Source organism: Morus notabilis, unplaced genomic scaffold, assembly GCF_000414095.1.
Source record: "Morus notabilis unplaced genomic scaffold, ASM41409v2 Scaffold1989, whole genome shotgun sequence".
Taxonomy (NCBI): domain Eukaryota; kingdom Viridiplantae; phylum Streptophyta; class Magnoliopsida; order Rosales; family Moraceae; genus Morus; species Morus notabilis.
In genome coordinates, this window is record NW_010363508.1 from 61,888 (window position 1) to 79,473 (window position 17,586).

A 17,586-nucleotide genomic window follows, 5' to 3' on the forward strand; every position below is an offset into this window, starting at 1 on the left:
GCTATTGGTTTTTTTTTTTTTTTTTTTTTTGCTCAATATAAATATGTTTGCTAGAGATAGTAGTGAAGGAAAATAATTGTTTGAAATATTTTAGTGGAAATATTAGAGGTCGTTTGGTAGAGATGGAATTGAGAAGAAAAGAGGGCGTACTATTAAATATGCCAAACTTTAAAACGAAAATAGAGAGTAAAAATGTTGCAATGAAACGGGTATAAAGTAATTATTTTTCCATTTATTACCCCTGGTGAATTACTTGATATGCATATATACTCAGGCTATCATCATTGCAAATATTAATTCTAGTATTATATTTGATATCAAAAATATGAAAATAACATATTTAATATATTTTCATTTTATTCTATTTTTAAATGTATAATGTTATTTCAAATACTATATCTGTTAACATATTTGAAAATCAAATTTTTATTCGTAAATGCCCAAATTTTGTTTGTCACACAGCTAGTTTATGTTCAATCCCATTATAATAGCTGGAGTGAAACGCAAAAGAAGATCATCTTCACAAAGCCTGACCACTTCATCATGTGGAAGCGTAACCATGACCACCCTGCTCAGTGGGCCCTCTCCTGGTGGGCCCGGGAAGACCAACACCTGTCCTAATCCCAACACTGGTTCAACATAATACGACACACGGATTGGTCTAACCCCGCCTCCAAACATGGCCAAATACGGGTCCGCGGGCCCTAAGCTAGCGCAAACAAGATCACATCCATTCATCAACGGAAGCTTTTCGTCGTCCCTTCGTTGAAGCCACTCGATCAAATCCATGATGCCCTCGTTATCCATCTTCGCCACCACTTCTGCTATGGCATTGGCAGCACCCGACAAGTCGTTTTCTCGAAAACCCTTTGCATGGACACTGTTATAAACCATGCAATTCCCAAAGAAACGCTTATCCACTCCCAGAACAGTCCTCATGTCGAAACACACCGACATGTCCACAAGCCCATTTGTTAATCCTTTCACTTTGCTGATGCAGACCCAAAAGAGCCCAGCTAGGGCCTCAAAGGGAGATGGGCCGTGCCTTCTTTGGGTCGTGGCCATGCAGGCCCGAACCGCACGGTCAGCAAACGCAAAAGAAGCGGTTGTGTATTTTGTCTCTACCATGGGAATAATAGAGTTGGATTTCTCAATTGTAGATTTGTAGTGGTTGATCAAGGAAATGTAAGGAGTGTGATTTGGTTTCTTGTTGCCTGGCTTTCTTGGTGGCAATGGATGGAAATATGAAGCCACCATTTTGCCGTAGAAGGTTGTCTGTGCCCATGAGTTGATGAACATGGTTGCACAAGTGATGTCACCAACCAGATGGATGCAACTTAGGCCAACCGCAAATCCACCATCCTCAAATTCAGTTAGCTGCACATGGAGTAACAGCAAACAAACACAATCATAAATTGAAAGTAGTTAAAACTCAACAATTTCACGGTTCTACACATTGGATAAAAGAATGAAATTACTGTTAAACTATACTTGAAATATGATACTAATTAATTAGATTTGACCAACCAAAGTTTTTATTACACACCCTTTACTCCGTTAGACTCATGAAGCCTATCGAGTTATGTTGATCACCTCTAATATTAAGGTCTATGGTTCAAATACTTGTAAAAATAAAGACTTTGAACCTGAACATAAAAGGTGGACCAAAAATATGGCTTGTGATACATTTCCTCCCAATAAACAAGCTTAAATTCCTTCTCTCTATTCACACATTTAAACCAATCCTCCACACTCCCTTTAGCTCTTGCTTCAATCATTCTCACTCCGGCATCGTTACACTTAATCATCCACTGCCCTTTGTCATTCCTCAACAACCTTCCAGTCACGGCCGGAAAATGTGTAAGCAGTTCGGCTAGAGACTCTCTAAGCCTACGAGTCACTTGACCAGATTCCAACATGTCGCCAATTGGTGGGTAATAGAAGACCATCCTAAGGTGGTTTTTCTCCATGAGTTGGTCAATTTTAGATAGAGGGAAGAATTTCCCCGGAGGGACTGGCTTTGTGCTTACCACGGTGCGCTTGCAAATTAAAGTCACTTCTTCGGCCATTTTGAGAAAATTAGACAAGTTTTGGGAGTTGTTTAGCTTTAGTGAGCGCTGTTTTTGTGTGTGTTTCGGTTGGTTTTCATGGGGACCTTACGAGTGAAAGGTGTGAACTGCATGTGAAGGGTCCGTAACAAAAGAAACTAATTTTTGTATTTTATGGAAAATGTAGTTCTCATGACCTTGAGACCATCAGATTTACCGTTTATATGCGACTGTTTTTATTAGTTTTTTGGGGGGCAATGACAACAATTTGACTGTATTTCTATTTAAATTTTCGTGAAGCTGCACTTTATGTGATGCATCGTAACTGCCGTTTAATTAGTGACGTCTATTGAGAAGTAAAATTCTGAATCTTGTAAAAGAGTGCCGCATATTTCGTGGAATTGGAATCAAGAAAACATGCATATTTCGTGCCTCATTCTGTGAAAGTTTCATGTCGTATCTAAGTAAATGACATATCATTTATGGCTTTAAAGTCTAGAGATGAACCTATGTGTCCCTTGTCCTCGATCAGTTTCAGCACTTGAAAACTCAATTAACTAGTTGCCATTTTTCAATTTAAATTTTTTGTTTTTTACGCCAAAGCAAAAGAATAAGAATCTGTTATTTTTAATATTATGTTCTAATTTAAGGGAGAAGCGACGTGTGCTTTCTAATCTAAAGGACTTTCGTCGTATAAGTATGGGAAACAACAATACAAAAATTTATTGTCGTTCACTTACAGAAACAAGTGTAAAAAAAGGGATGGCAACGAGGTGGAGCAGGGAATGATTTCCCATCTACATTCCTGCCTTTCTAAATTATCCCCATTTCCCATAAAATAGAACTATGCATAGGGTTGTTCATTCAATCCAATTCAATCTTTTTAGTCATATAACATCCAATTCAATCAAACTTCAGTTTTTAAAAATTCCATCCAATCCAATTCAATTATTACTATATCATCCAATTCAATCCATTGAAGCTAGTTTAGATCATTTCTTAAGCTCAACCGTTCAAACTATTATTGAACAATAAAAAGATGCTCACTAGAGTTGTAAATTTAGGCCGAGCTAAACAGGTCGGATTAGGTCGCCCCTAAATTTTTTGGGCTTAGGGTTAGACCGACCCTCTCTCCTTTAGGGCCGGGCCGGCCCCAACATCATATTTTTTAAAAAAAATTTTAAAATACCTTATAAAATTTCGGGATGGGTTGAGCCGGCCTTAATCTTTTTGGGCTTAGGGCTGGGCCAACCCTATCTTTTAGGGCCAGGTTGGCATGGCTCGAAATTTCCCGTGAATTACCAGGCCTTGATCGGGCGGCCTAAACTTGCACCTCTAGTGCTCACTCTCTCTATTTTTCACACTTACCAAACATAAATTTGAATTTTATTCCTTGTTTAGATTAAAATTTTAACTGCACATTTAAATGCTAATTCGATTAAACTACACGGTTTGAATTTTTTTGTCCAAATAAAAAGTTTAAATCAACAAAATTCAAACCAGCGAATCAAAATAGAGTAAAGAGGTAAGAGACTTGATTGTAAAAAAATAATAAAAAAATTAGGGATTAATTTGTGATTTGCTAAAGAGCTCATTGGACAATCTCTACCAACAAAACTCCAAAGCCAACAAAAAAAAGGTACAAGTCGTCGTCGTCGGAAGGTGGGTGCTTGTGAAGTTGTTTGATACATTTGTGTCGTTTCGTCTCACGTGCCACCACATTTTACCGCCGTCGTAGTATGTAACTCGGGTTTTCCACAGTGGAAAACGGGTTCTCTGCTGGTACCACAGACTAACGCCCTTCATTTTCATTACCATCTCTCTCTCTCTCTCTCTCTCCAGTCAGGAAGCCATTGAATTGAATCTAACCTCTTCAAAACAAGCAAAAACCACCACCAGATCAAGCTCGCTGAAACCCAAATCCAAACCGTAACCAACCATGTCCGGCGCAACAGTCGTGGGCGATACGACCTGGTCGGGCGCCCTCGTCAGGATCTCGCCCTACACTTTCTCTGCCATCGGCATCGCCGTCTCCATCGGCGTCTCCGTCCTCGGCGCCGCCTGGTAATCCGGTCGCCGCGAATTTTTTTGATGTTTTCCTCTTCAATTTCTGTTTTTATGTTTACATTTGTGTGAAATTCGTAGGGGGATTTACATTACCGGAAGCAGCTTGATCGGTGCCGCCATCAAAGCTCCCCGTATCACGTCCAAGAATCTGATTAGGTAATTGATTAGCCCTAACTTCTGTTTCCATAAGATTCGGAAGCTTGGATCTTTTGGCGGATTTATTCAATTTTGGGTTTGTTTAATTGTTTCGTATTTCTCTACCTTTTGGGTTTGGGGCTTTAGTCCTTTTTGTTGTTTTTTCTATGTGTGGTAAGATTGGATCACTTGAACGAGAAATTAAGAAAATCGTTATTGCCGAATTGTGCTTTTTATGTTGAATGTGAGCTGTTAACATGGAAGTATAGGGAATTAGATTTAGGATTGATTTGGTTTTGTAAGGAATTGTGCTTTATGTGGTTTTATTATTTGGTTGTGTCTTTTGGTATTGCTTACCTTGCTTAAATCTTCTGTTTATTACTTTATTAAATCATGCTTGGATCAACACTTATGGCTGTTTCATAGGAATTTTAACTCAATGCCATGCCTAAATCAGGTCGGATTGAAGCTTAGATAAGACTAACCTGTAACTATTTTCAGAGGATTACTTTGTCCCAGCTGAAAATAGAGCGTAACTTTCTAGATTTTCTCTAGCATTACTTGCAATGAAATACAGGGCTTGGCTTGTCTTCATTCTTTGAGCTGAAACACCTTTTGAATCGGTTCCTTAGCTCAAAGGCTTCAAATTTTCCACAGGGTGATTGCTTGGACCAAAAGCTTAAATTGAAATTGTTTTGGTTTGATTTAACTTTATCATAACAATATTCTAGTATACGGGGATTTAAGGTGATAAGATGCTTCTTTGCTTGTGCAGTGTTATTTTCTGTGAGGCTGTCGCTATTTATGGTGTCATTGTGGCAATCATCCTGCAAACCAAATTAGAGAGTGTTCCATCTTCACAGATATATGCTCCAGAGTCTCTTAGAGCAGGATACGCAATCTTTGCCTCTGGACTTATTGTTGGCTTTGCAAACCTCGTCTGCGGGTTCGTCAATTTCCTTTCCTCATGTCTTCATATTGACTGAATAAAAATCATTTGTTTTCTCTTTTTTGTTCTAACCTTGAGTCTTTTTTTGGCACCAGATTGTGTGTAGGTATAATTGGAAGCAGCTGTGCTTTGTCTGATGCCCAAAACTCCTCACTCTTTGTGAAGATTCTTGTGATTGAGATTTTTGGAAGTGCACTCGGGCTTTTTGGAGTGATTGTAGGAATAATCATGTCAGCACAAGCAACATGGCCGGCAAACGCAGCGTGACACTTATTCAGTTCATTCGATTTGGTATTTCATTTTATTACATGTAATGACCTCTGCATCTTGTTCTATATTTTTAGTAGGCATGTAAGTCCTAGCATAAAAGTGCTTCCTTTTTGTATTGAGGTTGTAATTTTTCTAATGGATGGAGATGGAACTTGTGAACAATGGAGCATTTGATGGTTCTTGTTGGAATGATGAAATTTACAAATAATGGTGTGTTATCATTTTCTGTTACTTGAAACACTTTTCTATTATATGCACCAACGTAATTTTGTCCAATCTCCTTGTTCCTTGAAGTTAGATCTTATTGAAATTAGATAGTACATAAATTGAAATTTAGGAGGATTTTTTTCCCCTTTTTTTTTTGTGGTATTCTACCTCAATTTATCCAAAAAAAAAAAGTATGTGCTTTCGCACTTGGAGAAGAGAACTTACATTTCTTGACAACATAAACTACTCTCCGAGAATTTAACTCAAAAAGGTTAGAGAAATCTGCTATTGCATGAAATGTTCTAAAATAGTAGTTCATTGCAGTCTATTATGAAAAGGTGTTGGTTTGCGCCTTCTTACATCCTTTGTTGATTTGTCAATTGTGCGATTAAAAGAGATCTTCCATGTCAAACCAAAAAGAGAAAAATAAGTAATGTTTCTTTTATTTCTTTGAGCTGTGGATTTATTAGGCTATAAACATGCCATGAAAAAGTTCACACTAAATTATAGATCAATTGAAGTTTCTAAAAAGCCTTTTTCTTGTAACAATTCCCAACGCGCAAGGCTAGGACAGCACAACTTGCTTTGCTCACGGAGAACATGCTTTACGGGTTAAGGAGTGGAGCAAGCGTAGCGCGAACCAACGGGCAAGGGAGCGTCAGCAAAGTATGGCATGTTTTTCTGTTGCAGCTCCTCACAATCCTCAGAATTTGCAGTCTTCAGATCAAATGTTTTGCCGGTCTCCAAAACCAAGCCTTGTTTTAGGCGACCCATTCGCCTAGAATGCAGGGCTTGCTTGGCAACAACTGGTAAACGAATGGACTGATACTCCTCAAGAGCCGATTCCAACTTTTCCCTTCCCCACTTGTCAAGGCAGGCCCCTAAAACTGCAGCATCAAGCAGTGACATGTTTGTGCTTCTCAATCCATGAGGAGTTGTGGGGTGAGCTGCGTCTCCAACCAACACCACATTGTCCCAATACAGTTGTTGTAGAGGATCACTATCGTATATCACATTTATGAAAGGCTCTTTCGTTTCTTTAATTACTCTCGCCAAAGCAGGATCCCAGATCTTCTCTGCCTCTTGGTGCATCTTCTGAATCATGTCATCGGTTACTTTCATGGTCACTGAGTTTTTCTGCGATGCGTTTTACGTACACTATTGTCAGCTTCAAAGTAGATTTTCTTTTAAAGCATAACTAGTAGATGCAAACGATCACCTTTAGTTCGGGCTCAGGTTGATTTATGTACCAAATCCAATTGAGGTTTTTCCGCTGCAGTTCATATAAACCTATGTGAGTAGACGAACCCAAATCAAAGTACAAGCATCTACCAAGATCAGGATACGCTTTTCGAATGCTCACGATGGTATCTGAATTTTCGTTTTCTGAAAAATCAAGAACCCCTCTCCACGCACAATAGCCTGCATATCTACAAAGGAACAAACACGCTGCAAAATGCATAAACCACACTTTTCTCAAGAAAAAAAAAAAAAAAAAAAACGCTATCAAACCCCAACAATGTTAAATACATTATTGTTTGGTTCATATTGTCATAAAAGTAGACATGTTACAAACTCGAGTTATGAACTGACCTAAGTTTGAGGTCGGGAAGAAAACTCCTACGGATTGAAGAGAGACACCCATCTGCAGCAACAAGCAAATCACCCACTACGTCAACAATCTCTTCAGTTTGAAGCACTTTGGCCTTAACTTTGACTGCTTTCTTGTCATTACAGACAGAGAACGAGCTGAAAAGGTGACCCCAAAGGAATATATTGGGTGGAAGCGCATTGTAGAGAAGATCATGGAGGTCAGCCCAATACGCCGCTCTGAAATTGAACTTCTCATCTCTCGTCACTGTCCAACTCACCTTCTTCTCACCATCCGTTGCTTGGTTCTATACAGAAAGACCGTAAATAAAATGAATTAGGATCACTGATTCTTTTTATAGCGTTTCTTGTCTATATAATGGTCACGTGTAACTAGAAATAACCTCATTTTCCTTTTAGTGTTAACGCAGAAACAGTAACGTTAACAGTGTAATTATTAAAATGTATGTAACTTAATAATTATTTCTTTATGATATGTGAACTTATTAAAAATAAAAGATGTATAAAGAAATTTAAGTTCGTTAATTTTATCGATTTAAATTTAGAATTTAAATTTTATTATATTAAAATTTTTTTAAAAATAATTACATTTAATTATTTTATTTACACGTAAATCACATTTTAACTCGAATTAAAAATTCAATTCACCGAATTAAACGAACTTTTATTATACATTCAATCTTTTGAGTAAAACCCGTGAACCGGAGAGAAACATCAAACTAAAGTTAAAATTCAACAGAGAAAATAAAAAATATAAAAAAAACCCCAAAGTTTGAGTTTTTGACCTGATCAAACGTGAGAGGTAAAGTGGTGTTGTGGAGAAGTTGGTGTGATTTGATCCACGTCCCAATGAGGGTGCGAGCTAGAGGGTCGAGCCCAAGTCCAGCGCCGGTGGGGCTTCCGGTGGGGGGTGCGCAGGATTTCTCGAGCACGGCCACGTCCCACCCTGCTAAGATGAGCGAGTGTGCGCAGGATACCCCCGCTATGCTTCCTCCTACTATTACTGCCTTTGGCCTTTTCTTCTCGTTCATCTTTCTCAAGCTTTCTCTTCACTTTACTTTCCTTCTCTTGCTGTTGTTGCCCTTGCTTTTTTTTGGGTTGGAACCTTGTTTTGGGATTAAAATAGGACGTTTGGTGGCAACTAGAAGACAAAAGGAGGATGATTAATGGGCACTGAAGATGTGGCTAGAGGTTACCACATGAAATGTTGGCCAGAATTACACACACACACACACAAAATGAAGATGGGAAATGGAGATATATGTTTTAACTTTTTTTTTTTCCTTTTTACGCAAGGATACATGTTTCAATAGACTTTAAATTTTGGAAAAAAAAAAAAGAGAAAAACTAAAAATATTAGTCAGGTAAAAAATATTATTTATTAATAATTGTTATTTAATTAATAAAGAGAAAATAAAAAAGTTAAAATGACACCTAATTATTTAAAGTTATATATATAATAAGCCTACACAAAATTATGATGCAGTTATAGTCCAACCATGTACTTTAAAAAAAAAAAAAATTGTCCGATATTTATACACAAGTGCCCATCAAAATTTGAGTTGATTGACAATTTGAATTATGAGCATTTATAATCTTTTGCATTTCTTATCCTAATTGTCATCCATCAATTGATTTTGGTTGTTAATTAGACCGCATTACAAAGCATTCTCAAATTTAAGATCCTAAATATCAAAGCTAAAAAGTTGGGATGAAATAGGTAAATAACAAAAAGTTTAAAATGCATGAGTACAATTAAGATATATCAACTAGTAAAATATTGTACGTTTTTCGTATATTTCAACATAACCAATAAGAGTAGTCTGTCTAAATTTCCATTTTTTTAGTTTACAGTAAACTTTTATTTATTTAAAATAGTTTTGAAATTTGTTATTTACTCAATTTAATTTTATAAATTTACTATTTACTACAATTTTTTTTTACTAAATTTCTCCATGAGAAAATTACTCAATTTATTTTTAAAAATGCACGAGTCTTAATTAATATAGTTATTTAATTAAAAGGAAATTAATAAAAAAAAATAATGAGTAAAGACTCCGGTGCTTGTCTCCTTTCCCCGTCCTATGGTTTAATTGGGCTTTAATAAAGCCCAATTCACCGACGCAAAGCCCAAAAGGCCCAAAACGAAAACATAAGTTCATCCCTGAGTCTTTCCCTCGAACAATGCTCGTCGTATAAATAAATTTCACAGATTCACATTCCATACAATTCTATATCCCTCTCTCTGCAAAACCCTCTAATCCAATACAATTTATTGCGCTTTCTCTCTCTATCTCTGTCTGTGTCTCCAATGGGGGCTGGGCGCGAAGTTCAAATCTCTCTGGACGGCGTGAGAGACAAAAACCTCATGCAGCTCAAGAAGCTCAACACCGCTCTCTTCCCCGTTCGCTACAACGACAAGTACTACGCCGACGCCCTTGCCTCCGCCGATTTCACCAAGCTTGGTTCGGTTTTCCCTTCACTCTCTATTTTTACCCATCTTCTTTTCACGCTTCTTTCCTCGATTTTCGTGCCAATGCTTTGCGTTTGAGACCTTCCTTTATGCTTATCCATGGCTTCGTCTATGGAAACTTGGGATGATTTAGCTTCGTTTCGACTTGTTCTTGTTATCATAATGCCTTGAACTTCCTTCTGTATCGGATTTCCATTTTTTCTTTTCCCATTACGGATACTGGAATGCTTTGTCGGATTTTGTTTGTCTCTTCTTTGTGGGATTTGTTTTGGGGAAGTTAATCTTAATTTCACAAAATATGTTGTTAATTCGTTGGGAGATCTCTTTTTAAACAATGGTGGTCAATTCAATAGTGAAAAAGAATAGGTGGGTGTAGAAGATTTCCTAGTGTTGGAGGGTGATTTGAAAGAGTGAGGTTGTAGTAAGTTAGTAAATCATTTCCCCGATCAGAACAGTGGACAATATTCGTATACTTTGATACGGTTATATTCTTCCCTAATAATATTCTCAAATCCACAAAATAAGTTGTCTGTTACTTTAGAAGATTCGTTGGACTGTAGAATTGGAGAATTCAAGTGGACTGAAGATTCTACCAAATCTGTTTTGAACTTCCTTTTGTAATTTGGATTTTGGAATACTTGTTTGAGATATCTCTATATGCCTTTTCCTCAATAAGCTTACTGTTTTTTATTCTAGTGGGTAATTAGCATTCTAAAATGGGTATCTACTATCTATAACCGAGGTGCGAAAAGTATCTTGCAGTTTCTGCTTTTTCAGAAACGAATTTTCTTTTATTTCCAAACCGTGTACCTTTGCCTGAGTTTTTTTGTTTAAATAACTAAATAGTTTGTGTTTCTTAACAGTCATATTCCCATTTGTTGTCAAACTCTTTTCTCATTTCAGCATACTACAGCGATATATGCGTCGGTGCAATAGCATGCCGGCTTGAGAAGAAGGAAGGCGGTTCTGTCCGTGTTTACATAATGACACTGGGAGTTTTAGCACCGTATCGTGGGCTAGGCATTGGTAAGAAAAGCAGCTTATCAATCTTTCTATGTCATTTTTGTCATTGGTTTTCTTTGAGAAACTACAAAATCATATGATTTATATCTTGGTTACTAAAAAATCAATGCATGAGTCTTATCGAGTTAGCTTAGCTTCATAGGGTTTACAAAGACTTGGCCTCTTGAAGGTCATGAAATAGTTTTCCCCTCAATCATGCACGTTTCTTTATCCAAATTCTGTGATTTTCGCAGGTACGAAGCTGTTGAACCATGTTCTTGATCTTTCCTCCAAGCAAAACATTTCTGAAGTTTATTTGCATGTGCAGACAAATAATGAAGATGCCATAAACTTCTATAAGAAATTTGGGTTCGAGATCACGGAAACAATTCAGAACTATTACACAAACATTACCCCTCCGGACTGTTATGTTCTTACCAAAAATATAACTCAAAGCCAAAACAAGAAATAATCTATTTCCCGGATGAGTTCCTTCTTGTTGCACCATTATCTCCTTAACTTCATACTCCCTTAGATATACTGGAGTTGTAGCAGCAAATTTTGAGGTTATAAACATGTGAATTGCATCTATTTTTAGGTTGAGTTACTATTATTAAACAGTTCATCTGAATTTTTCTTCCTCCGATTGGCCTTAAATTTTCCTTTTTTCTCAGTTTCCATTTTATTGGGACCAAATAATGTTCTCTGTATTTCTTCAAGTAAACAAGCATTTTGTGATATGTTTGATAGGGTGTCTGGATTGGATTGGATTAAATCTTTTATTGGGTTACCTTTTGTAGGGATGGTCCTAAATGATTGTCTACTGGTTTTTTCCTCTCTGCTAAAGAAAGTGTGGGGACTTACCAAAAGGGTCCTTAGACGTTGACAGGAATGTTCGCTAAAGCTTACAGGCGGATTCTACCCCTCAGATGAGGAGCATGTCACCTTAGTCCCACCGAATGTGTTAACAATAAATATACATAAGGGTGTGGTATAAAGCATCGCAGATTGAGTACTAAACTGGCTGGTAGAAAACAAGCCTCTATATTTAATACTTTCAAAGAGGTAAACCAAGCATTCGAATCCGTGATCAAGCCCACCACATTCTGTGTTGATTGCCTACTGGTTAAGCTACAAAAGGGAATCTCCAAATGCTTGACGAGCTTTGCGTTCGTTCTCAACATCCATGGTATAAAATCAGATCACTTTTATAGATTGCTTTTTTGCCTTGTGATGGAATACATACAGACCAAGATATACTATTTCACAACTCTAGCGAAACAGAAAGAAAAAACCCCACACTTAGGACATGTTTGATTCTGCTACAGTATTTTTCTCTTATAAAAAAATTGAATTTCAAAAGTCATAATCAAAACTTCAAACCCACGTACTAAACAGGCCCTCAAGTTAACAAAACATCCTAGAGCAGTTAGATTTGCACCGGAGAGCAAAGAAACATGTAGCTCCCAACTTATGTGTATTGCGCAGAAATGATCACTTTTACAGATTGCTTTTTTGCCTTGTGATGGAATACATACAGACCAAGATATACTATTTCACAACTCTAGCGAAACAAGAAAGAAAAAACCCCACACTTAGGACATGTTTGATTCTGCTACAGTATTTTTCTCTCATAAAAAAATTGAATTTCAAAAGTCATAATCAAAACTTCAAACCCACGTACTAAACAGGCCCTCACGTTAACAAAACATCCTAGAGCAGTTAGATTTGCACCGGAGAGCAAAGAAACATGTAGCTCCCAACTTATGTGTATTGCGCAGAAATGAATATACAAATTCAGGAGAATTTACAAAGTTCAGCCAAAATATATAGAAGCAATAAGTTTAATTATTAGCTATGTACAACTTCCATATTGTACGGTTGGCTGCGGGAAAACAATTTCGCAGATGAACAACTTCCATAGCTTGCATTGACTGTTCAATAGGCCAAACCACCGGCAAAAGCATCTCCATCGTGAAGTAAACTCTCCGTCAGCCAATAACCATCCCATGAACCACCAACCCTCTACAGAGATAACGGAAAAAACAGAAAATTCAGGTTGAAATGTTCCATTATCAAACAAGAAAAAACAAACTTGAATGGTCTAGATGTTATGAATGAGATGGCTAGCCTAGCTATGTTTAACAAGAAAAAATACATTATTTGGCTATTGAACTGAACTGAATCCTTTCCACCCTGCAACTAGTTAGACATGGCACCTGATACTTCTTTTGAGGCTCTTTGGAGTCATAACTACAAGACCCTTCCTATGTTTGATCTAATATATATATATATATATATTTTCCCGTTCCTGCCCCCCAACTAAACATGATTTAGTGCGTGATTTTTACAGCACACAAGTATTTGCATCAAGTTAAGAACAAAGCGACTAGGGCTCTCGCATACGCCGTGGTTGATATGTCCTGAATAAGGTGCTCACTGCTCAAATATCCTAATGTAACTGAACTAAGCCATTTATTTGTCATTAAGGGGAACCACGGTCAGAGACAAAATATAACATTACTAAACCTGAACCATGGTGAACTGGAAGATTTCTTCTTCCTCTGGGCGACTTCCCCGTATCCAAACCCGCTGCTTGAATCGATTCTGGTCAACAATTCCCAAATCCGAAAATAGCTTGTTAGAAAAGGGAAATACGCAAAGAAAGAATTCAAACACTCACAAGGCACTTCAAACGTGCGTTTCATCCTTCAAAGCTACCGAGTCAGGAGTTATAATTATACCTCCTCCACGAATAAACTACTCAAGATCTTTCTCTCCTCGTGACGCAGTACTACTCTGTACGTTGAATGGTGAAAAATCCTCCTAAATCGTTCAAACTGCAGTAAAATTAAAGCAGCAAATCAATGAAAAAGCATATACAAATTATTGGACATTTCAACTTCAAAAATACTTTTTACTAACCTGCCCCAAATCAAAAAATGGCCCAAAATAGGTCGACCTTTCAAAGGGATCAAACCCAGCAAACTGTCGTGGCAAAGAAAAAGGAAATTAGTTTACAAGGTTTACTAATTTTATAAGACGTTCTAAACATGTTAAAAGAAGAAGTTAATCTAGAAAATGGTCGCCGAGACCAATTCTCAATTTGATCCCTGACATTTTTAAACGTCCCAAAGTTGAGCTGAAACTATCCTGACTTACTCAAGTGAATCCTATCAGTTGATTGTTAAAAAATACACCAAAAACAATATATAGACACCATACCAAACTTTTTTTTTTTTTTTACCCTCACTTAAATGGTGCCTATTTCGTCCAGATTTAAAAGGTTAGGGACGAAAGTTAAATTTGGTGTAAAGTTTGGGGAGCATTTTCGGAATTAACACAGTAGAAAAACAAAGAAAATAAAGAAAGCCAGGAATATTGGGAAACATACCCTGTACATAACCTCAATGCCATAATCTTGACGAGGCTGGTCGTTGTACTTTAAAGCATCAAGCTGATGTTGTACAGCTTCTTCTGCACTAAACTACACCAGAAATCACGTGGATAGGATTGGCATGCTAAAGGGAAACGACACGAACAATAGCTAACGTATGTGTTTTGCTCATTTAGCATAATCAGAAGGAAATTTACATTTAATCTCGGACCAAAAGGTCGTTTCTTGCGAGATTCAAGCCTGCAAAACAATCAAACCAAACACCAAAAATCATCACAAACACATCCTAAACCGATCTTCAAACTCCACAACACAATTTCTCCTCTAAAATTCGTAAAATACTGAATTTGACAAAATAAAAATATATAAAAAAAGTGATTCTGACAACAAAAGCGAACCAGTCTGCAGAGAGGAAATCAGGAACGTCGGCGTCGGCGGAAGCTCGGAAGCGAGGGGTGAAGGAGATTGTTGAGGGTCTTGTTTTGGAGAAGAGAGAGAGTGATTGGAAATCACCTGGATAGGATTGGCATGCTAAAGGGAAACGACACGAACAATAGCTAACGTATGTGTTTTGCTCATTTAGCATAATCAGAAGGAAATTTACATTTAATCTCGGACCAAAAGGTCGTTTCTTGCGAGATTCAAGCCTGCAAAACAATCAAACCAAACACCAAAAATCATCACAAACACATCCTAAACCGATCTTCAAACTCCACAACACAATTTCTCCTCTAAAATTCGTAAAATACTGAATTTGACAAAATAAAAATATATAAAAAAAGTGATTCTGACAACAAAAGCGAACCAGTCTGCAGAGAGGAAATCAGGAACGTCGGCGTCGGCGGAAGCTCGGAAGCGAGGGGTGAAGGAGACTGTTGAGGGTCTTGTTTTGGAGAAGAGAGAGAGTGATTGAGGCGATGATAGAGAAGAGCAAAACGACATCGTTTTCAGGAACCTTGTAGAACAGTGAGTAGACCTTTTTCTGTGTCAGAGGAAGTGATGTTCGAAAAGTAGAAGACGAAAGATCAACACGTGTTTGAAGATGAGGTTCTTTGCTGACCGTCGGATGGAATTGAATCGGATGTGGACGATAAAGATGAGCTGCATGACGATAAAGTGTCCACAGGTTAGACCTGCTTGCTAGTTGCTAAATGCTGTCGTTTGTCGTTTATGTGTAAAGTTTCTTCACGTTTAGAACAAAAATAACGTCGTTTAGTGAATCAAAAGTTTTGTTGTCGCTTTTCAGGAAAAAAAAAAAATATGTTTGTTGATGGCCAAAGGCAAACGACTTGTAGTTGAAGTTAGAAATAAGAAAAAAAAAATACAATGTTTTATTTTATTGAATTTTTTTTTACAGAATAAAAAGATATTATGAAGTTTATTTAAAATTTTAATTATAATACATGTATTATTGATTTAATGTAAGTTTAAAGTTTTATGAATTTTTTTTACACAATAAAAGGATTTATGAAATTTTTTGAATATTTAAATTAAGATAAAATTTTATATTGGTACCATGTGTTATAATGTAATTATCTTTTGGTATCTCGTGTTTTTAATAATTTTAAATTAGTACCTTGACGTTTTAAAAAATTATGTTTTAATACCTTAAGGTCATTTTTTAGAATGTAAAATATCAAAGTTACCATTCTCATTAATTAATCAAAATTAAAAATAAAAATAATGCTTTAAATTAAAATAATTTTTTCAAAATTTATTAGCTTTTGGTAAAATAATGAGAAGGTTAAATTTAACATTTTACATTCTAAAAAATGACCTTATGATACTAAAAAAACAATTTTTTAAAACATTAAAGTGTCAATTTAAAATTACTAAAAATATAGGGTACCAAAAACATTTACGCTATAACACAACACAGAATACAAATATAAAATTTTCTCTTAAATTAATTTATATTTAAATTAAATTTTAAACTATAAAATTATTAGTATTGTCTTGAGTCCGGCGGCCGGACTGGAGTGACACCTATTTTTGGGCTAGAATTATAAGTAAAGGTTGTAAGGCAAAAAAACACTAGTCGATCATCTGGTTCAGGCCTCAGGATTTTTTTTTTTTTTTTTTGGCAGATCTGATAACACATGGAGATGTTTGTTGGTTGATGTCTGGTGGGGAAGGATATATTATAACCGGTTGAGGGGCAGTAACGTAATATGACATGTATATTATAATGAAGATAAAGAAAAATATGACACAGAAACGAACATGTAACTTTCTGTGATAACAAGTGTATCTTTTCTTTTTTTTTTTAAAGTAAATGCATACATGACATCGCATGTGTATTGCTCGAATTGTGATGATTCATTTCATTTGAGTTTAATGTCGTATGCTATAAAGTGCCGTTATATTTGTGAAGATTGAAGAGAGTTGTGTGTATATCAAATAACAAATTGTACTGTACAAAAGCACACAAAACAAAAGGCAAGGTCCTCTGTGTTCCTAATTGTGCTATTGAAGTTATCAATAGCGAGTCCGAGGCTTAGTTTGGTAGTGCTGTAGATTCTGAAAAAATTAATTTTAGTTGTGCTGAAGGAAGATGCAGTTGTTAAAAAAAGCAGTTGAGTGTTTGGTAAACTATAATTATAATAGTTGTACTGGTTCCAAAATCAGTGTAATGGCGTTTAGTAAATTATGAAGTTAAATTGTTGTGGATAGTTAAAAATTACAACTATATTATATTATACTATAATATAATATATATAGTTACAACATAATATATTAATATATTTAATATAATACAATAAAACTATTGTTATATTATATATTATATAATTATGATATAGAATATAATAATATTATTAAAATAATTAAGGTAATTATGATACTATAAAACATATTATAATATCATGTAAGAAACAATAATATTTCAGTTATAATATAACTAAAAATTATAATTATATTATATTATACTATAATATAATAAATATATACAATATAATATATAATTAAGATTTTATTATATTAAATAAATATATTATAATTAGTACATTAAATAGTCATAACACACGTGTAATACACTAAAATAGATAAAAATATTAGAATTATAAAATTATATTAGTATTTAATTATATAATAAAAAGAAGCAGTTGATTTGGTTGAAACATGTGATCCGATCTAGTGACTATAGTCTTACCTAACCTTTTCGTACCTCTATTTTCGTTTCGTACTCTCGTCAGTTGATTTAAAGGTTTGTGTATTTAAATAGTCTTCTCATTCGCTCATAGCTCGTTCTATGCTTATGGACTCTACTTGTTTTTGTCACAACTCGTTCATAAATAAAAGATTCGCCTCATTACTTTAATTTCACTCACATAAGAATTTGTCAAGCTCGTGATGATTTGTATGGAGTAATTTGTAATGGAATGGAAATTCAAAAAAAAAAAAAAAAAAAAAAAAAAATTTTTAATGC

The 17,586-nt window shown here is 35.7% G+C and overlaps 5 protein-coding genes across 6 annotated transcripts; 2 read left to right on the top strand and 3 right to left on the bottom strand.

Annotated features, from left to right (window-relative positions):
- Nucleotides 1-462: 462 nt before the first annotated feature.
- On the bottom strand, nucleotides 463-2,069 carry LOC21388155 (protein ECERIFERUM 26-like). Its single transcript, XM_010104504.1, has 2 exons — nucleotides 1,647-2,069; nucleotides 463-1,377 (listed from the first exon to the last, which is right to left on the bottom strand). The coding sequence occupies exons 1-2, from the start codon at nucleotides 2,067-2,069 to the stop codon at nucleotides 463-465; spliced, it is 1,338 nt and encodes a 445-aa protein (XP_010102806.1).
- A 1,662-nt stretch (nucleotides 2,070-3,731) lies between these two features.
- Nucleotides 3,732-5,677, top strand: LOC21388156 (V-type proton ATPase subunit c''2). The gene is made up of 4 exons (XM_010104505.2): nucleotides 3,732-4,112; nucleotides 4,194-4,271; nucleotides 5,026-5,196; nucleotides 5,295-5,677. Exons 1-4 carry the CDS (start codon nucleotides 3,988-3,990, stop codon nucleotides 5,464-5,466), a joined length of 546 nt encoding a protein of 181 aa, XP_010102807.1. The 5' UTR covers nucleotides 3,732-3,987; the 3' UTR covers nucleotides 5,467-5,677.
- Nucleotides 5,678-6,121: 444 nt separating this feature from the next.
- Nucleotides 6,122-8,422, bottom strand: LOC21388157 (6-hydroxynicotinate 3-monooxygenase). 2 transcript variants are annotated; one of them, XM_024169727.1, is made up of 5 exons: nucleotides 8,073-8,422; nucleotides 7,270-7,574; nucleotides 7,040-7,106; nucleotides 6,896-6,949; nucleotides 6,122-6,813 (listed from the first exon to the last, which is right to left on the bottom strand). In XM_024169727.1, the coding sequence occupies exons 1-5, from the start codon at nucleotides 8,316-8,318 to the stop codon at nucleotides 6,289-6,291; spliced, it is 1,197 nt and encodes a 398-aa protein (XP_024025495.1). In that variant the 5' UTR covers nucleotides 8,319-8,422; the 3' UTR covers nucleotides 6,122-6,288. The 2 variants fall into 2 exon arrangements, with proteins under 2 accessions (XP_024025495.1, XP_010102808.1); XM_010104506.2 differs by having other exon boundaries at nucleotides 6,896-7,106.
- A 1,092-nt stretch (nucleotides 8,423-9,514) lies between these two features.
- LOC21388158 (N-alpha-acetyltransferase 50) lies at nucleotides 9,515-11,408 on the top strand. The gene is made up of 3 exons (XM_010104507.2): nucleotides 9,515-9,752; nucleotides 10,664-10,786; nucleotides 11,017-11,408. Exons 1-3 carry the CDS (start codon nucleotides 9,599-9,601, stop codon nucleotides 11,232-11,234), a joined length of 495 nt encoding a protein of 164 aa, XP_010102809.1. The 5' UTR covers nucleotides 9,515-9,598; the 3' UTR covers nucleotides 11,235-11,408.
- Nucleotides 11,409-12,385: 977 nt separating this feature from the next.
- Nucleotides 12,386-15,101, bottom strand: LOC21388159. The gene is made up of 8 exons (XM_024169722.1): nucleotides 14,965-15,101; nucleotides 14,558-14,806; nucleotides 14,357-14,399; nucleotides 14,157-14,249; nucleotides 13,688-13,750; nucleotides 13,507-13,602; nucleotides 13,292-13,369; nucleotides 12,386-12,787 (listed from the first exon to the last, which is right to left on the bottom strand). The coding sequence occupies exons 1-8, from the start codon at nucleotides 15,099-15,101 to the stop codon at nucleotides 12,701-12,703; spliced, it is 846 nt and encodes a 281-aa protein (XP_024025490.1). The 3' UTR covers nucleotides 12,386-12,700.
- Nucleotides 15,102-17,586: the final 2,485 nt, after the last annotated feature.

Excerpts from the sequence above, each read along its gene's own strand:
- LOC21388155 (XM_010104504.1), bottom strand. The coding sequence starts at position 2,069 with ATGGCCGAAGAAGTGACTTTAATTTGCAAGCGCACCGTGGTAAGCACA. Across the intron at positions 1,378-1,646 it reads GGTCCACCTTTTATGTTCAG|CTAACTGAATTTGAGGATGG; the intron begins GTTCAAAGTCTT and ends CTCCATGTGCAG.
- LOC21388156 (XM_010104505.2), top strand. The coding sequence starts at position 3,988 with ATGTCCGGCGCAACAGTCGTGGGCGATACGACCTGGTCGGGCGCCCTC. Across the intron at positions 4,113-4,193 it reads TCCGTCCTCGGCGCCGCCTG|GGGGATTTACATTACCGGAA; the intron begins GTAATCCGGTCG and ends TGAAATTCGTAG. Across the intron at positions 5,197-5,294 it reads TTTGCAAACCTCGTCTGCGG|ATTGTGTGTAGGTATAATTG; the intron begins GTTCGTCAATTT and ends TTTTGGCACCAG.
- LOC21388157 (XM_010104506.2), bottom strand. The coding sequence starts at position 8,318 with ATGAACGAGAAGAAAAGGCCAAAGGCAGTAATAGTAGGAGGAAGCATA. Across the intron at positions 7,575-8,072 it reads TACCTCTCACGTTTGATCAG|AACCAAGCAACGGATGGTGA; the intron begins GTCAAAAACTCA and ends CTTTCTGTATAG. Across the intron at positions 6,814-6,895 it reads AACCTGAGCCCGAACTAAAG|AAAAACTCAGTGACCATGAA; the intron begins GTGATCGTTTGC and ends AACGCATCGCAG.
- LOC21388158 (XM_010104507.2), top strand. The coding sequence starts at position 9,599 with ATGGGGGCTGGGCGCGAAGTTCAAATCTCTCTGGACGGCGTGAGAGAC. Across the intron at positions 9,753-10,663 it reads CGCCGATTTCACCAAGCTTG|CATACTACAGCGATATATGC; the intron begins GTTCGGTTTTCC and ends TTCTCATTTCAG. Across the intron at positions 10,787-11,016 it reads GTATCGTGGGCTAGGCATTG|GTACGAAGCTGTTGAACCAT; the intron begins GTAAGAAAAGCA and ends TGATTTTCGCAG.
- LOC21388159 (XM_024169722.1), bottom strand. The coding sequence starts at position 15,101 with ATGTCGTTTTGCTCTTCTCTATCATCGCCTCAATCACTCTCTCTCTTC. Across the intron at positions 14,400-14,557 it reads GATTTCCTCTCTGCAGACTG|GCTTGAATCTCGCAAGAAAC; the intron begins GTTCGCTTTTGT and ends ATTGTTTTGCAG. Across the intron at positions 14,250-14,356 it reads CTTTTGGTCCGAGATTAAAT|TTTAGTGCAGAAGAAGCTGT; the intron begins GTAAATTTCCTT and ends TTTCTGGTGTAG.